Source organism: Salvia hispanica, chromosome 2, assembly GCF_023119035.1.
Source record: "Salvia hispanica cultivar TCC Black 2014 chromosome 2, UniMelb_Shisp_WGS_1.0, whole genome shotgun sequence".
In the NCBI taxonomy this organism is placed as follows: domain Eukaryota; kingdom Viridiplantae; phylum Streptophyta; class Magnoliopsida; order Lamiales; family Lamiaceae; genus Salvia; species Salvia hispanica.
Window position 1 is genome coordinate 33,260,630 of NC_062966.1, and position 15,984 is coordinate 33,276,613.

Consider the following 15,984-nt stretch of genomic DNA (forward strand, 5'->3'; position numbering starts at 1 on the left):
GCTCCTCCAAATTTAGGTGGCTTCTCGGCGGGTGGCATCATTCTAGGTGCCAACGGTGCCGCACTTGGTCCTTGGAATGAACCATTCATGTTGCCCCCGAAGGAGCCAACAACATGGTTGGGCATAGGGCCCCCATCATTCATGTTGGGCGTAGAGCCCGCCATGGTCGTACCAGATCCGAAGGAACCGGTACCCGTGTTGGACCCGAAGGCCCCAACACTCGATCCATTGAAGGATCCGAAGGAACCACTAAAAGTGGAACCAACCGACCCACTAGAGGATGATCCAACAGTGGGCCCAAAGGGGTTCGTAAACCCCCATGACAATGTAGACGAAGAGGTGAACCCAGGGGTAGGGACCATTGTGGGGATTGGTCCGGTGTTCGCCATGGTGGAAGAGATGATGGCGGCGGTGGTGGCCGGATTGGTGGCAGCGGCGGTGTTGGATTCAGTCGACATCTCCAGCAAAGGTGATTATAGTTTCGAAAGTTTTAGTTTCAGTTTTAGGTCCAGATCCCTTCAAAAGCAAGTTATATCTCGTCTTGCGATTGTTGGTTCTAAGACTTACAAGAAGGAATACAAGAGCTAACTGAACCGAAATTACAAAAGAGGATTCAAAACTAATAAACTGAAAAGGAAATTAGCCGAGTCGAGGAGGCCTCTTTCCGCAAGACGAGATACGCCCCGGTAGTGCTCTTCGGATTGACGTTTCGTCCCCAAAGATAAAACGGCTACGTCTCGATGAAGCAACACCGCTATCGACAGAGGCTCCGGCGAACTGGATGGAGGAAAGGGCGAGCTTCGACAAAAGAACAATGCAGAGAGAGAGAGAGCTTATGATGCAGAATGCTTTCTAGTGTTTGATGATGTGTAGAATGCATGGAATGGCTAGCCTATTTATAGGCTCGGTCCATTGCAGGGGGTCAACGGCCATAATGGCCGTCATTAATGCTAGACCGTAACGGTCGTCGGTTACGAACTGTAACGTTCGGGCGTTACAAGCCGTTACGCGCTCAGAGCTAGAGAGGTTGAGTCTAGAAGCTTCTAGATTCGTTCACGACGTGGACTATCATGTGTCAGCCACGTTGGCTTACCGCGTCATACCGATGAGGTGGCATCCCGCTTGGCTCGCTGACGTGGAAACGGTGGTGGTCTAAAAAGAACTAGACCCACTAGACTTGGGCCAAGCCCGCAACTAGGCCCAAGCACCAAGCCCAAAGAACAGCCCAAAGACCAATTGCCAAGATCCAAGTCCAAGTCCAAGGGCAGGGGCAGGGGCACGAGCACGGGCGCGGGCTCGGGCTCGAGGCTCGTGGCAGGCGGGCGGCGCGCGCGTGTGCGCGCGTGTGGGCTCTTACAGCCCATCTTAGTCCACTATAATTATTACATGTAATAATCCTTCTTATTAAATACTAGTTTAATAAGGTTGAAACTTTCAATGTCGGATAATTAACTCTCTTAATTATTCCCTAATCTCCTCTCATAGCTCATTAAGTTTGCAATTTTTGCACAACTTTAAACAATTATTTCTCACTCACCGGGAATCGGATTTGAGAAAATAAATATACCACGGTCATCTACTCCGAACGTAGATCGGCGCTATATCATTTAATTTTATAAAATTAAATGTGTCGTTGAAATTATAATTGGTCAAAGTCCATTGACCGGGCATAGATTCCAACAAAATAAGGTTTGTAGAATAGCTAGGTTTAGAGAAAAAGATGTTTATTCCTTTAATTCTATGGGACTAGTTCTAAGAGAATTCTATAATTTATAGAATTCCCCCAACTTGATTCGGACTTACGATTCGGGAAAGAATAAAAAAGAAAACCTGAAAAGATTTGACTCAATCTATCTAATGAAATAAATCGTTCGACATGGAAATAAAATAATAAAATAAGGAAAAAGAAATCTAATGAGATATGTAATCATTAAGCTTGACACTTTTGGGCGCGTTTCTCTTCGGTTGGATTCTGGACTTGGGTTGATCACGGGCTCTGGGCTCCTCGACTCGCTCTTCCGACTCCGCTGCTCCCACTTCCGGTTGGGTATCCGGCTGATCATGTTGCTGCATGGTTTCTTGCAGGCGTGAGGATGAGTCCCTATCAGTATGTTGACCCGGCGATAGAATGATAATGCCTTCGAATTTAAGTTCATTATGGCGCGATTTTTAAAGTTATTTCATTTGTCCATAGAACACAAAAGAGTGACATTTTTACCGTATTTTCACTAACTTTATTGTTACTATCATGGGTCTTCTTTTGCAACATTATTTTATGATTTTCTTTGATATTGTTAGTCCCAATCATTCCGTACACCATATTCATTCACAAATAAATGCCAACGCCCTTATTTTGTGATTATGATTTGTGTCGACTCACATTGTCCATTAAATAAATGGTCTCAGTGTTAAGCACGCAACTTCTTATTTCTTTTGACCCATAATTTTACGCGTTAGAATAAACGCATTAAAATACACATTTAGTTTATTTTATTTGAAGGGAAGTGGTTGGAATTTTAATACATCTATATATGGTTTCACAATAACTTATATGAGTTATGATTACCTCTAAATCAATATATTTAGCTAAACAAGTAGACGTATAGTATAATTTCCCTTAATACGATCATTTCATGTATTTAAAGTGAGCACTAAATTAATATGACATTTATATACAATATTAATGTAGCCCTCTAGATAATGTAAAAATTTAAAACCATTGAGATCTGACTTTGACCATATATATATATATAATTAATAGAGTCGGAAATGTTGACTTGGACAATTTGAGATCTAAGATAATAGTGATTTGCTGTCATGACATTCCAAGTCAAAACTACTGCATCCATATCCATCCAAACTACTGAATCAATTACTAGTATAAATAAAAAGCTACACCTATCCATTTCTTCAAACACAATCAATGGCTACTCCTACACTTTCCATCTTCATACTTTCTTCTTTGCTCATTTTATCTTCCTTCTCAAATGCTCAAACCCAACCAAAAGCCTTCACCTTTCCAATTACAAAAGATGACCCAACCAACCAATACTACACCACAATCCAAATAGGCTCCAAAGCCACCACACTCCACGTCGGGATCGATCTCGGCGGCAATTTCCTATGGTTCAACTCCCAAGAATACTTTGCTGCAGCGGACTCGTACCGCCCGATCCTATGTGGGACCAAGCAGTGCCAGATCGCAAACGGAATTGGTTGCATCTTCTGCTTCCTGTCACCACCAGTGCCAGGATGCACTAACAACACATGCTCTGACTACTCCCTGAATCCCTTCACTGGGACCCAGGGCTACAGTGGCCTAGGCCAGGACGTCCTGCGGGTAGTCTCTACTCGCGGGACCCAGTATAAGATAAATAATTTCCCCTTCCAATACTCAGACCCTGTCCTGAGGGAAGCCCTAGCTACCCCTACGGCGGGGCTCATCGCCCTGGGCAGAACTAGGGTTTCCCTGCCAGCACAACTATCATCAGCTTTCAAAATCCGCGAGAAGTTCGCGCTATGCATCCCTTCTTCGGGAAGCAAAGGGAGCATGATCATCGGCGAGACAGCTTACACAAAGCCCTTCCAACAGATCTCGGAATCAATCTTGACCACACCTCTGCTCAGGAACCCTGTGAGCATAAACGGCAATGAAGTAATCGGAAACCTCACCATCCAGTATTTCATCGGCGTCAAGTCCATCAGAGTTGGCGAGACGCCTCTCGCGCTAAACAAAACCCTGCTCTCGATCAACAAGAGGACTGGAGAAGGAGGCACGAGCATACGGACGGTGAGGGCGTACACGAGCCTCCACAAGTCGATCTACGCAGCTCTGGTCGACGAGTTTGTGAAGGCGGCTGTAGCGAAGAACATCAAGAGAGTGGCGTCCGTGGCTCCATTCGGTGCTTGTTTCGATTCCAAGACGATATCCAGCACCGAGGCTGGGCCGGATGTGCCGATTATCGATTTCGTGCTGCAGAGTAAGAGCGTTTACTGGCGGTTTTACGGGTGGAACGCGATGGTGAGGGCTGGAGAGGGGGTGATGTGCCTTGCGTTTGTGGAGGGGCAGCCGAATTTGTCGGGGCCGACGACGTCGATCGTTGTGGGGGGTTACCAGATGGAGAATCATCTGCTGGAGTTTGATGTGGAGGCGGAGAAGCTAGGGTTTAGCTCGTCGCTTCTGCTGCGTGACACGAGCTGCGACAAGTTTGGAGCTGCCTAGATTGGATTTCATGCGTGTTTATATATGTGATCGATTATGGTGAGAATAAATGTGGAAGATGAGTAATATTGTTACCTGTTATGACTTATGAGTTTGATTAGTGCAACCGTGCTACTTGGCTTGTATATTTGTATGGAGTGATTGAGCATTACTTGTATTATGAAGTAATAAATGTTAGTAAATGTTAATTCTGTTGACCGCTTGTATCCCACCAATTATCTCAAAGAGTTCTTTTTCTCACATTTTTTCGTCTCATAATAAAAGTTTATTTTCATTTTTACTACGTCGCTCTCATATTTCAAGGTAATTTATTATACATGAATGTTATACTTAAATGCTTAGTAAGCCTCATCTCAACGTAGATAATAACTACATCCTCATATCGTGATATGCTACCTCACAAGTTGAGATTACCAAGAATAATACAATTATCGAATAAAAAAGATAAATATTAAGATTTGTACTGTATGTCATACCTACAACGATTGTGGGCCATAGTTAATGAACAATTCTCAATGGTGCACCCAATGGCGGATCTAGGGGCAGCGGGCGGGCGGGCACGACCGCCCCCTCTATGCGACTAATTTTCCCTTATTCGGATGTAAATTGTCATGTTTGCACCCTCAATTTCTAAATCCTGGATTCGCCATTCGGTGCACCAACGACCATAGTTGGCCGCGATGATGCACCCTTTGCGGAACGCAGTTATGGATTATACTATTTGCCCTCAAATTATACTCCTTCCTTCCACGATAATTGACACTAACTTCTTGTTTCCGTCTGTCCATAATTAATTGACATTCTTATTTTTAATACTTTTGGTAATAGATTCCACATTCTACTAATTTATCACCCTCACATTTTATTAAGTATAAAATTAATACTAGGATCCACGTTTCACTAACCGTTTCAATTAATCGTAGATGTATGGAGTATTACTAAGCAAACAATTATCATATAATTCAACTTAATATTATAATCATGCACAAATTTTATTTAAAATTGGTAACATTCAACCATCATAGACTCTAAAATACTAGTAGTTTTAAAAAAAATCAAATTTCGAGAGTACTATCGTTTATCACATTTACACTAACTTTATTGTTATAGTATAATGGGTCTTCTTTTCACCATTCCTATTTTATACTCCTACTTATTCTTTGATATTATTAGTCCCAAACATCTACAAATTTACAATGTACTCAATTTTCATAAAAGAACTTAATTAAATGGACTTAATGTCGCTGTTTTAATGTACTCCATTAATCACGCAACTTCCTTTTCAGCTTGTTTTTATTTTTATTTTTTTTGCTGTACGCAATTTTGAGTCTTTGACCAATAATTTCACTCGGAAGAATAATATCGTATCCTTCGCAAAATTAAACTTTAGACCATAGATCCGTGTCAGACGCCAAACGCGTGAATACAAATTAAAATAGAAAGCTCACACTTGTTTACTCTCAGTAATTTATTTCGCATATATATGAAATTTCTATGAATATACTATTAAGGGGTAACTGCTTTTAAAGTCATCAACTTTCCATGAATTCTGGTTTTCCCTACGAACTTTTTAAAAAGTTCGTGTAATGTCACGAACTTAATTGTCGGTTGCCATTTTCCCATATCAGGTTTTCCGGTCTGATTCAAACTGTTCGTTTCCTATTAAGACAATGTCCAAATTCTTTTATCTTACTATCGTTATCTTCATCTTTAAAATAGCTTCGCGTGGGTACCTTGCACGCCTCAATCGGAACTCGGATGAAGAAGTTATGGTCATTATGATAGTACAAGGCTGCACAAAGGTCGCATCCTTCATAAAATGGCCATAACTTCTTCACCCGAGTTCTGATTGAGGTGTACAAGGTACCCACGCGAAGTTATTTCAAAGACGAAGATAACGATAGTAAGATAAAAGAATTTGGACATTGTCTTAATAGGAAACGAACAGTTTGAATCAGACCGGAAAACCTGACATGGGAAAATGGCAATCTATAATAAAGTTTGTGACATTACACGAATTTTTAAAAGTTCGTGGGAAAAACCAAAATTCATGGAAAGTTGATGACTTTAAAAGCAGTTACCCTACTATTAATTCAAACTCTACCTATAAATTGATTTTTATTGACATTTTTAGTCATTTAACAATCTATGGAGTAAGAAGAAAAGACAATTGGAAACTGAATTTTACGTCTGACATTTTTACTAAAGTATGACTATAATAGTAAAATTAAAATTTGAACTTTCACCAGTCTTCTTCTTTTTCTATATATAGTTTATTTATAGTACGGAGTATCTTCTTTTTTTCGTTTATGAAGTACTCCTTTCGTCCATAAAAAATAGTTTCATTTGTGGAGATCATGGATTTTAATGAGAAAAATTGATAAAGTAAGAGAGAATGAAAAAAATTAGGTATAGTAAGAGAGATAGGGAGAAAAAATGGTAGAGTAAGAGAGATGTAGAGAAAAAAATGTAAAGTATGAGAGATAAACTTTTCATTTTTAGAAATGAGGCTATTTTTTTTGGACACCTCAAAAAGGCAAAATAAAACTAGTTTTTATGGATTAAGGGATGAGTATATAGTTTTGACTTTGACCATAATTAAGCGAGTCGGGTATGCTTATTTCAACCAAACAATTTGAGATCTACAAAATTAATGTAACTAGTTTAGTGTGATTGGGTTTGAAGTGTATAGGTTTGACTTTGACCATAATAAGTGAGTTGGAAATGTTGACTTCGCTGTCATGCAATTCCAAGTCAAAACTATAGTGACTCAAGATCTATCCAAAAATTTCTTAAACAAGTAATTTTTTCTAGTATAAATAAAAAAGAGACTCCCATCCATTTCTTCAAACACAATCGATGGCTTCTTATCATACTTTTTCCATCTTCATAGCTTCATCTTTGCTCATTTTATCCTCTTTCTCAAATGCAAAAACCCCACCAAAACCTAAAGCATTCACCTTCCCAATTTGGAAAGATGACACAACTAACCAATACTACACCAAAATCCAATTTGGTTCCAACGTCACCACACTCAACGTTGGGGTCGATCTTGGCGGCAAGTTGCTATGGTTCAACTCCCCCGAATACTTCTCCGCGGCTGACTCATTCCGCCCAACCCGATGTGGCACTAAGCAGTGCAAGATAGCAGACGGAATCGGTTGTGTCTTCTGCTTCCTGTCACCACCGGCTCCAAGATGCACGAACAACACATGCTCTGACTACGCCCTCAATCCCTTCACTGGGACCGAGGACTATAGTGGCATAGGCACTGACGTCCTGCGTGTAGGCTCTACACGCGGGACCCAGTACAAAGTCAATAACTTTCCCTTTAAATACGCCCACGACGCCTTGTTGGAAGGCCTAGCCACCAACCTGGCCGGGCTCATTGGCCTGGCCAGAACTAGGGTTTCGCTTCCAGCACACCTATCATCAGCTTTCAAAATCCGCGAGAAGTTCATGCTATGCCTCCCTTCTTCGGGAGGCAACGGGAGCATGATCATTGGCCAGACAGCTTATACAAAACCCTTCCAACAGATCTCGGAATCAATGTGGACCACACCTCTGCTCAGAAACCCTGTGAGCACATCCGGCAACGAATTAGTCGGAAATCTCAGCATCCAGTATTTCATCGGCGTCAAGTCCATCAGAGTCGGCGAGACGCCTCTCGTTCTAAACAAAACTCTCCTTTCGATCAACAAGAGGACCGGAGAAGGAGGGACGAGCATACGGACGGTGAGGGCATACACGAGCCTGCACAAGTCGATCCACGCAGCTCTGGTTAACGAGTTTGTGAAGGCCGCAGCAGCAAAGAACATCAAGAGAGTGGCGTCCGTGGCTCCATTCGGTGCTTGTTTCGATTCCAAGACGATATCCAGCACCGAGGCTGGGCCGGATGTGCCGATTATCGATTTCGTGCTGCAGAGTAAGAGCGTTTACTGGCGGTTTTACGGGTGGAACACGATGGTGAGAGCTGGAGAGGGGGTGATGTGCCTTGCGTTAGTGGAGGGGCAACCGAATTTGTCGGGGCCGACGACGTCGATCGTTGTGGGGGGTTACCAGATGGAGAATCATCTGCTGGAGTTTGATGTGGCGGCGGAGAAGCTAGGTTTTAGCTCGTCGCTTCTACTGCGTGATACGAGCTGCAACCAGTTTCGAGCTGCCTAGATGATGAGAATAAATGTGGAAGATGATGTTTGTTTACTTTTATTATCAAATAAAAATTTGTTATTGCATCATAATACTCCCTCTGTCCCGCTTTAGCAGTTCCATTGACTTTTCTATCCTCTTTTTATAAAAATGATAAAAAATAGTTAAAGTGGAGAAATGGTAAGATAAGAGAGACAATAATGTAGATAAGACTCTTCTCTATATTATTTTCTCTCTTAATTTACCATTTTTCCCTTTAACTATTTTTTATCATTTTTACAAAACGATGGCAGAAAAGTCAATGGAACTGCTAAAGCGGGACAGAGGGAGTATTATTTATAATTGTAGTACTATACTACATAAGGAATGATATTTACCATAATCCGATCTACTTTTGGTTTAAAGAAAATATTTCTAATGATCGATTATTTCTTTGAATTATTTTACATAAATGGAGTAGATTACAAACAGACCAACCAAAGATAAAATTGAAGGGAAATAAATAAATAGCCATACATGATAGGGCCGGATTCAACAATTACTTGACTGTCTGACAATATATATGTCATAAGAAACTTCGATTTGATTTGTTTGAGTATGTGTGGGCCCAATTCGACCATGATGAGTGACTTGAAAATTATTTTTACGTATATATTTGTTTTATATTAAAATTAACATGCTGCGTGTATTTTCAATATTTTTAAATTTTAGTGATGGGTCGTAACAATATCACTATGCCCACTTTGGAAACAGCAAAAGCATTTTCAAGGTCTTGAGATTTGCCAACTCATCATCTTGTAATAGTATAAAGTTATTTTCACAAACTTTTTATCAATAAAAAGCAAACACTAAATAAAACCACCGAAATTCTAAACTCAAAACTTTTTTTAATCTCTACGAATTAAAACGCTTTATTCAGTCAACACTTTCAGCTAATCAGAATCACACCCATGTGTGCAAAATGTTTTAAATTTTGAATTTAACTGTTTTACCTTTCAAAAGCTAGGGAAGTTAATGAAAATGATAGAAAATGTAAGTTGAATTGAATTGGATGGATGGAGTAGTTTTGCCACAATTATACGCCTGTATAGAAAGAATAAAATAAATTATTATGGATGTAGTCGATTTGGCACAGTTGTGACATAACAGGTGTCGAATAAATTTGTGCTACTACGTAAATAACAATTCCAAAGAGAGATAGAGAGAGGAGAGAGAGAAACCCAGATTGTGGAGGCCGTAACACCTCCTCAATCCATTCCAAAAATTATCGATTTCTGCAAAATAAGATTTGGGTCTTTTGAATTCACGAGAAAATAGCATATTGTTACATAATTCTTCGCAAATTCAAATTATTTATATAAATAGAAACGAAAACAAAAAAAAGGGGGGGAGAAAAATGAGTGGTGTGGTTGGCCCGACGGCGGCAGCGAGACGCAACAGTATGGCCCAGAAGCGCACCTCCTCCACCCTGAAGAGAGGGCCTTCGTCGGAGAATGGCTCCGCCGCTAATGGGACCAACGCTAAGCCCTCTTCCCCACCCCACTTGTAAGTTCTCTTTCTCCGGCGACCCGCAATTTTTATTATTTTTTTAATTTGATGGAGTGGATTTGAGCTAGGTTATTGTTATATTGATATTGATGCGCGAACAACTACTTGAAGGTGAATGTTAGGTCTTCGAATTGGATTTTTTTTGTCAAACCTGCGTTGAAATAGCTGGTGTTGTATGGATAAAAACCGTTGACATATGAAAGGGAAGTGATTTGGTTCAGATAACTACATATTGGATTGTTATATTAGCTGGGAAGATATCTGAATTATGAAATGATGAGGTTTTGAGTGTTGATACACAGTTTTCTATCGCAATCTGCTGGAAATTTTGGGTGTTTATGGTGGATGGGGGGATGTTGGGGGGGTGGGGGGTTACGGCATTCTAGATAGTGTTATATCTTTTCATGTGTATGGACTTATGGTACAATTAACTGGTTACCTCTTTTGTTCAAACATTATTGATTTTATAATTGAATTGTGGTTGCATGTTTGTCCACTTGGTATACTACAAAATGAATCCTAAAGTGAATGTGATACATAGTAGTAATTCTTTTTCTTTGCTTGGTCAATGATTCGACATGATTGAGTTATATATGTACATGCAGGTCTACTGCTGGCGAGAGAACAGTGAAGAAGCTCCGGTTATCCAAGGCACTAACAATTCCCGAGGGGACCACTGTATCAGAAGCCTGTAGAAGGATGGCGGCCAGGCGTGTTGACGCCGTTCTGCTGACTGATGCTAATGCTTTGCTTTCAGGAATTGTCACTGATAAGGCAATAATTTATGAGCTTTGTAGCCATTATACTGGTTCTTCACTCTTTCTTTTGTCTGTTTACTCTTAATCTTTTATGCATTTGCATAATGCAAGTATGATTGTCTGGCCATAGTTCACTGCATAAGATGTATGCGTGTATATGTATGTATATAAGTTGGAACTGAGTCTCTGCCCTGAAATCAATTGGATGCAATAGGCATCAGTATCTCTTTAAATGTTGGGTTTGTTAGTTATTGGTTCATCTATGATTTACAGGACATAGCGACCAGGGTTATAGCTGAGGAGTTGAGACCCGAGCAGACATCGATTTCAAAAATTATGACAAGAAACCCAACTTTTGTGAGCTCAGATTCTCTGGCTATTGATGCTTTGCAGAAGATGGTCCAAGGTTACCTTTTTTCTTTGCTTGTTGCTTGCTAAGAATTGCTATGCGTAGGTGCTCCAGGACTTGTATAATTTGGTAAAGAACTGGAACTTAATTTGTGTTCGAGATTACTGTAAAATTGACTATGAAACTATAAATACTTAAATATTGTGGAAAGAATTTAGCAGAGTAATTATGTCGTCTTCCCTGAGGTATTCCTAAAAAGTATTCACTTCATCTCTGTATGAAATTACCAGCATTCCCAAGAGGTTTTTATTTCACAGAGAAACACAATATTCCATTGTCTGGTACCCTCAACATCTCCACCTAAAGTTATAGTTTTCCTGTTTAACAGGGAAATTTAGGCATCTTCCGGTTGTTGAGAATGGTGAAGTTATAGCAATTTTGGATATCACTAAATGCCTTTATGATGCCATATCAAGAATGGAGAAAGCTGCGGAGCAGGGAAGTGCTATTGCAGCTGCAGTTGAAGGAGTTGAACGCCAATTTGGAAGCAATTTCTCTGGTTTGTTTATTCTTCTTGCCAGTGTTTATTTGCTGCAAATATTGGTTTCATTTCCCCGTCCCTATTATGTAGGCTTATTTCCTTTCTCATATGTCCCAAATATATAGGCTTGTTTCCATATAAAAAACTCATTTACTTATATTCTCTTATTTAACTCTTTAGCAAATTTCCAGTAAAATAAATATGGGTATATTAGGAAATTGATTGTATCTTTTCCAATGAGTTTCTTAATCTTTGTGAAAATTCCAATTAGCTTTTGTAATTAGGATGGAGGGAGTCACGGAGATCATTTGCAGGTATTCTAATAAAGAAAACATCTCCTTGGTGTTAGAGAACACATTGTCAGTGTATATCAGCTGCAAATTTTGGAGTCATATACTCATTAGGAAGATCGTTATTTGGAGTATCCAAATAAAGTAAAGATTAGAGAACACATTGTTACTAGCATGTGCTCACTAGGCCAGCACATGTCCTAAAGGAACATTCCATGCAATAGATATGCATGATTTCCTTATGTGTTGCACCTAGTCCTTGCAATACTAGCTATGAACTTGAGAGATATAAACTCGGATAAAGTTACGTATCATACAACTTGCCTTACTTGTTAATTAGATGCACTCTTTCAAATTTCCTTAATTGGGCTGACTAGCTAAGATGTTGTGGACACTATGTTTGGGCAGTAGTGGATCCAAAGTCCAAACTAGTTCAGCTTCAATCTTATTTAGATTCAAGGACCTAAATGTTTGCTTTTTTCAGACTGCCATGTGGGTTCTTTTAAATATTTTTAAGGAATGGTAAACATTATCATATACTCCCTCAGTCCCACGTTACTTGAGGCGTTTCTTTTGGCACAGGATTTAAGAAAGTAGAAGAGAGAATAAAGTAAGAGAGAGGAGAGAGTATGAAGTAAAAGAAAGAATAAAGTAAATATGATTAGATGTTTTGTTTTTAGTCAAAAGGAGAAATGACTCAAGTAACTTGGGACAACCCAAAATGGAATACGACTCAAGTAACTTGGGACGGAGGGAGTAGTGTGTTTTGGCAGCCTTCTTATGTTCACTTGATTGGTCTTCTATCTATTTTTCTTACAAACGTCTGTAGTTTAGATCTGAGATTCTGTTTCTGTTGCGTTTGTGTTTCAGCATCATCAGCTCTCATAGAAACACTTCGCGAACGCATGTTCAAACCTTCTCTGTCTACTATAATTTCTCAGACTTCTAGGTAAGCTATACTTTCTGAGATTTATTCTTTGCATGAGATGGGACGATAATTTTCTCAGTGCTGCTTATGATCAATCTATATCATTTTTCAGAGTTGCAACTGCATCACCTTCAGACCCTGTTTATGTTGCTGCTAAAAGAATGCGGGAATCACGGGTCAATTCAGTTCTTGTTATGACAGGAAACAGTATTCAGGGGATACTCACGTACGATCTTTGATCTCAGGCCCCATCTTCTTTTTACATGCTTTAGGATTGTAAAATAATGCCTTAATTGACTGGTAGTTATCTTTCTCAAAATTGATTTGTGGAGTAATATTTTGTTCATTATTATGGTTTTATTTTTTAACTTTAACCTTTTATGTTTATGCTTATTTTCATTGTTTTTTGGTTATTGGTTTTCAGTTCAAAAGATATTCTTATGCGAGTCGTCGCCCAAAACCTTTCACCTGAGCTGACTCTAGTGGAGAAGGTTTGACTACTTATTTCATTAGTACTCCAGCTTGTAGATCATATGCTGAATTTTCAGAACGCAGCGTCAATATTTGATCTTTGTCACTACGATTTCTGATATCATTCATGAAGCTGCCTTTGCACCTTAATGTAATTCAGATTATATGTATTTCTGCTATGACCCCTTGAGATTTGAAGTGAAAGTGATACTTTTTGTCCCGTGTTAAATTCAGTTTCATTGGTGGTGGGGCATGCATCCCTAACTTTCTTCTTATAATCATTGTTTGGCATGTTGCTTTTGACTTATTGTTATTTTGTGGTAATTGGATCACTAGGTAATGACACCCGACCCTGAATGTACAACAGTAGATACAACTATTCTTGAAGCACTGCACATAATGCGTGATGGGAAATTCTTACATCTTCCCGTTGTTGACAAAGGTCAGTACTACATTTCTATCTCTGCATGTAGGCACTGTTTATTATTAGTTTAAAAAAAAAATTGACATTTTTCTTTGCAGAGGGAAGTGTTGCAGCTTGTGTGGATGTTTTGCAGATAACTCATGCAGCAATTTCTATGGTAAGTTCCTTAAATATCAGTGTATATCAACTGTATCTGCATTTTTGTATCTTGTTGTGTGTCTTAATGGCGTGATTTTATTGATTTCTTTTGTTTTTTAGTGAGACAACTGTTATAATTACAGAGGTCTGCTAATTTCAAAATTGAATGTCTTAGTAGTGTAAAGATATGTTATTTCTCAGATCAAAGATTTACATGTCTTCCATTTTCTATCTAGCTTGAAAATAGCTCTGGTACAGTTAACGATGCTGCAAATTCGGTTATGCAAAATTTTTGGGATTCAGCACTTAACTTTGAACCCGCGGATGACTGTGATACCCAGAGGTCTTACTTACCCTTGTTCAGTTATTATTGATTGAGAAGCATATCTACTAATCATTTGCTTGCTCTTCTTTTATACAGTGAGATGTCAATGTCCCAGTATGTCCCATCAGATGCTGCAGAACATTCGAAGCCTTCCTACCCAGTTGGAAATTCATTTTCTTTTAAACTCAAGGACCACAAAGACCGTGTGCACAGATTTAATTTGGGTGAGTAGAGCTTATATTACTACCTTTCGCTTTCTCTTGATCTTTGCCTCTTGCTGATTTGTGGGATCTCTTAGATTTATTTGGACTTCTCTTTTATCAACTCATCAGGTGCTGTCATATTAAATAAAAAGCAATTAACTTCTAGCTTAATTGTACGTCTTTTGTATAGAGACCAACAATCCTTTGTGGATGGTGCTTTAGAGAGAATACACTTTGTAGATAATTAAATGTATTTTCTCTATCAAATGCTATCCATGTTTTTAAATTTGAAGGGTTCATGATCTTTCATTTACTTAAGAATTTTGATGTATGTTTAAGGCCTCTTTTCAAATTAGCATCGTACAGTATCCAGCTTATTTAGTCAATATCTTGAGAGAGCTTTTATTTATTCCACATATCTGTCTCTTTCTCTTCCAAACCAGGCACAGAAAGTTTAGCTGAACTTGTTACCTCTGTTATGCAACGGGTGGGTGTATCTGATGATCAAAAGCGCCCTCAACTTTTGGTGGGTACCTTTCATAGTAGAATGCTTTTCCTATATTTTCATGGTAAGCTTGTTAATACTTGAAAACCTTGTTATCTTTTAGTATGAAGATGATGAAGGTGACAAAGTTATGCTCACCACGGATGGAGATTTGATTGGTGCTGTTGCCCACGCAAAATCTGTGGGACAGAAGGTGAGCGTATTTGTTCTCCCCTATACTTTGCATTACATGCTATAACAAACTGTGAAGTCTAACTCTGTTGAGAAGTTGTTTATTTTCATTTGATGTCATGTCTTTAACTTCCCAGGTTTTGAGGATCCATTTGGAACACTATGATTCGAGTCAAGAAGCGAGAGAGTTGTCATCTGCCACGGTGACTACAAAAGAGCGCCGATCAAGCTCCCTCGGGTTAGGGATATTTGCAGGAGCAGTAGCTGTGACCAGCATCGGGGTACTGGTGTACTTGAAGCGCTCCAAAGCATGATCGATGCTCGGATGGATCTGAATATGTAGTGTTTATAATAAAGTGATGGGCAAATTTAAAGAAACAAGCAAGCCTGTTGAAGGAAAAGTCACTCATTTTGTAGGCACTAGGAGAAAAATGCAGCAATGCAAGGCCACATAAAAGCTGGCAAAAGTTTAATTATTTTGTGTTATACACATATGTAAATGGAATTGCAACTCCAGAAAAAGAAAAATGCTACGTACATCTCAGTGGCTATATGAACTACATTTTGGTTGACTTGATCAAGGAAAAGAATGTCCCAAGGTCAACATTAGTTTGATCCATCTCTCTCTCATCATTCATTTGTTCTTTGGCATGTACAATAAAGACTAAATTCCAAAATTGGTCTATCTACATTTGCCCAAAATTGATAAGTTTTAAGGATATTTTAGTAAGTTTATTTTAATTCTATTGAATTGAAGATTTGAAAATTGGTTCCTGTATTTTTTAAGCACATAAATTGTTCTTGGTGTTTAACTCATTTTGGACAACTCTCAAGGCAATAACTCGGTTCTCTTGAGTTTGATGTAAAATTTAAAGCGAGTTATCGAAGATGGCATTCTAATAGTTCATGTAATGTTTAGTTTTGGTCACCTAATCTAGTCTAAAATGAATTGAAAGTTTTTT

At 39.0% G+C, this 15,984-nt stretch overlaps 3 protein-coding genes across 3 annotated transcripts; all 3 read left to right on the plus strand.

The window, feature by feature from the left end:
* The first annotated feature begins 2,891 nt into the window (after window positions 1-2,891).
* LOC125204666 (probable aspartic proteinase GIP2) lies at window positions 2,892-4,464 on the plus strand. The gene has a single exon (XM_048103373.1). It carries the CDS (start codon window positions 2,924-2,926, stop codon window positions 4,220-4,222), a length of 1,299 nt encoding a protein of 432 aa, XP_047959330.1. The 5' UTR covers window positions 2,892-2,923; the 3' UTR covers window positions 4,223-4,464.
* Window positions 4,465-7,081: 2,617 nt separating this feature from the next.
* Window positions 7,082-8,460, plus strand: LOC125206839 (probable aspartic proteinase GIP2). Its single transcript, XM_048106059.1, has one exon. It carries the CDS (start codon window positions 7,082-7,084, stop codon window positions 8,387-8,389), a length of 1,308 nt encoding a protein of 435 aa, XP_047962016.1. The 3' UTR covers window positions 8,390-8,460.
* Window positions 8,461-9,560: 1,100 nt separating this feature from the next.
* On the plus strand, window positions 9,561-15,641 carry LOC125205990 (CBS domain-containing protein CBSCBSPB3-like). The gene is made up of 14 exons (XM_048105236.1): window positions 9,561-9,916; window positions 10,525-10,693; window positions 10,951-11,083; window positions 11,415-11,585; window positions 12,728-12,806; window positions 12,898-13,011; window positions 13,210-13,276; window positions 13,593-13,698; window positions 13,779-13,837; window positions 14,055-14,161; window positions 14,240-14,367; window positions 14,790-14,872; window positions 14,955-15,044; window positions 15,160-15,641. Exons 1-14 carry the CDS (start codon window positions 9,768-9,770, stop codon window positions 15,334-15,336), a joined length of 1,632 nt encoding a protein of 543 aa, XP_047961193.1. The 5' UTR covers window positions 9,561-9,767; the 3' UTR covers window positions 15,337-15,641.
* The last annotated feature ends 343 nt before the right edge of the window (window positions 15,642-15,984 follow it).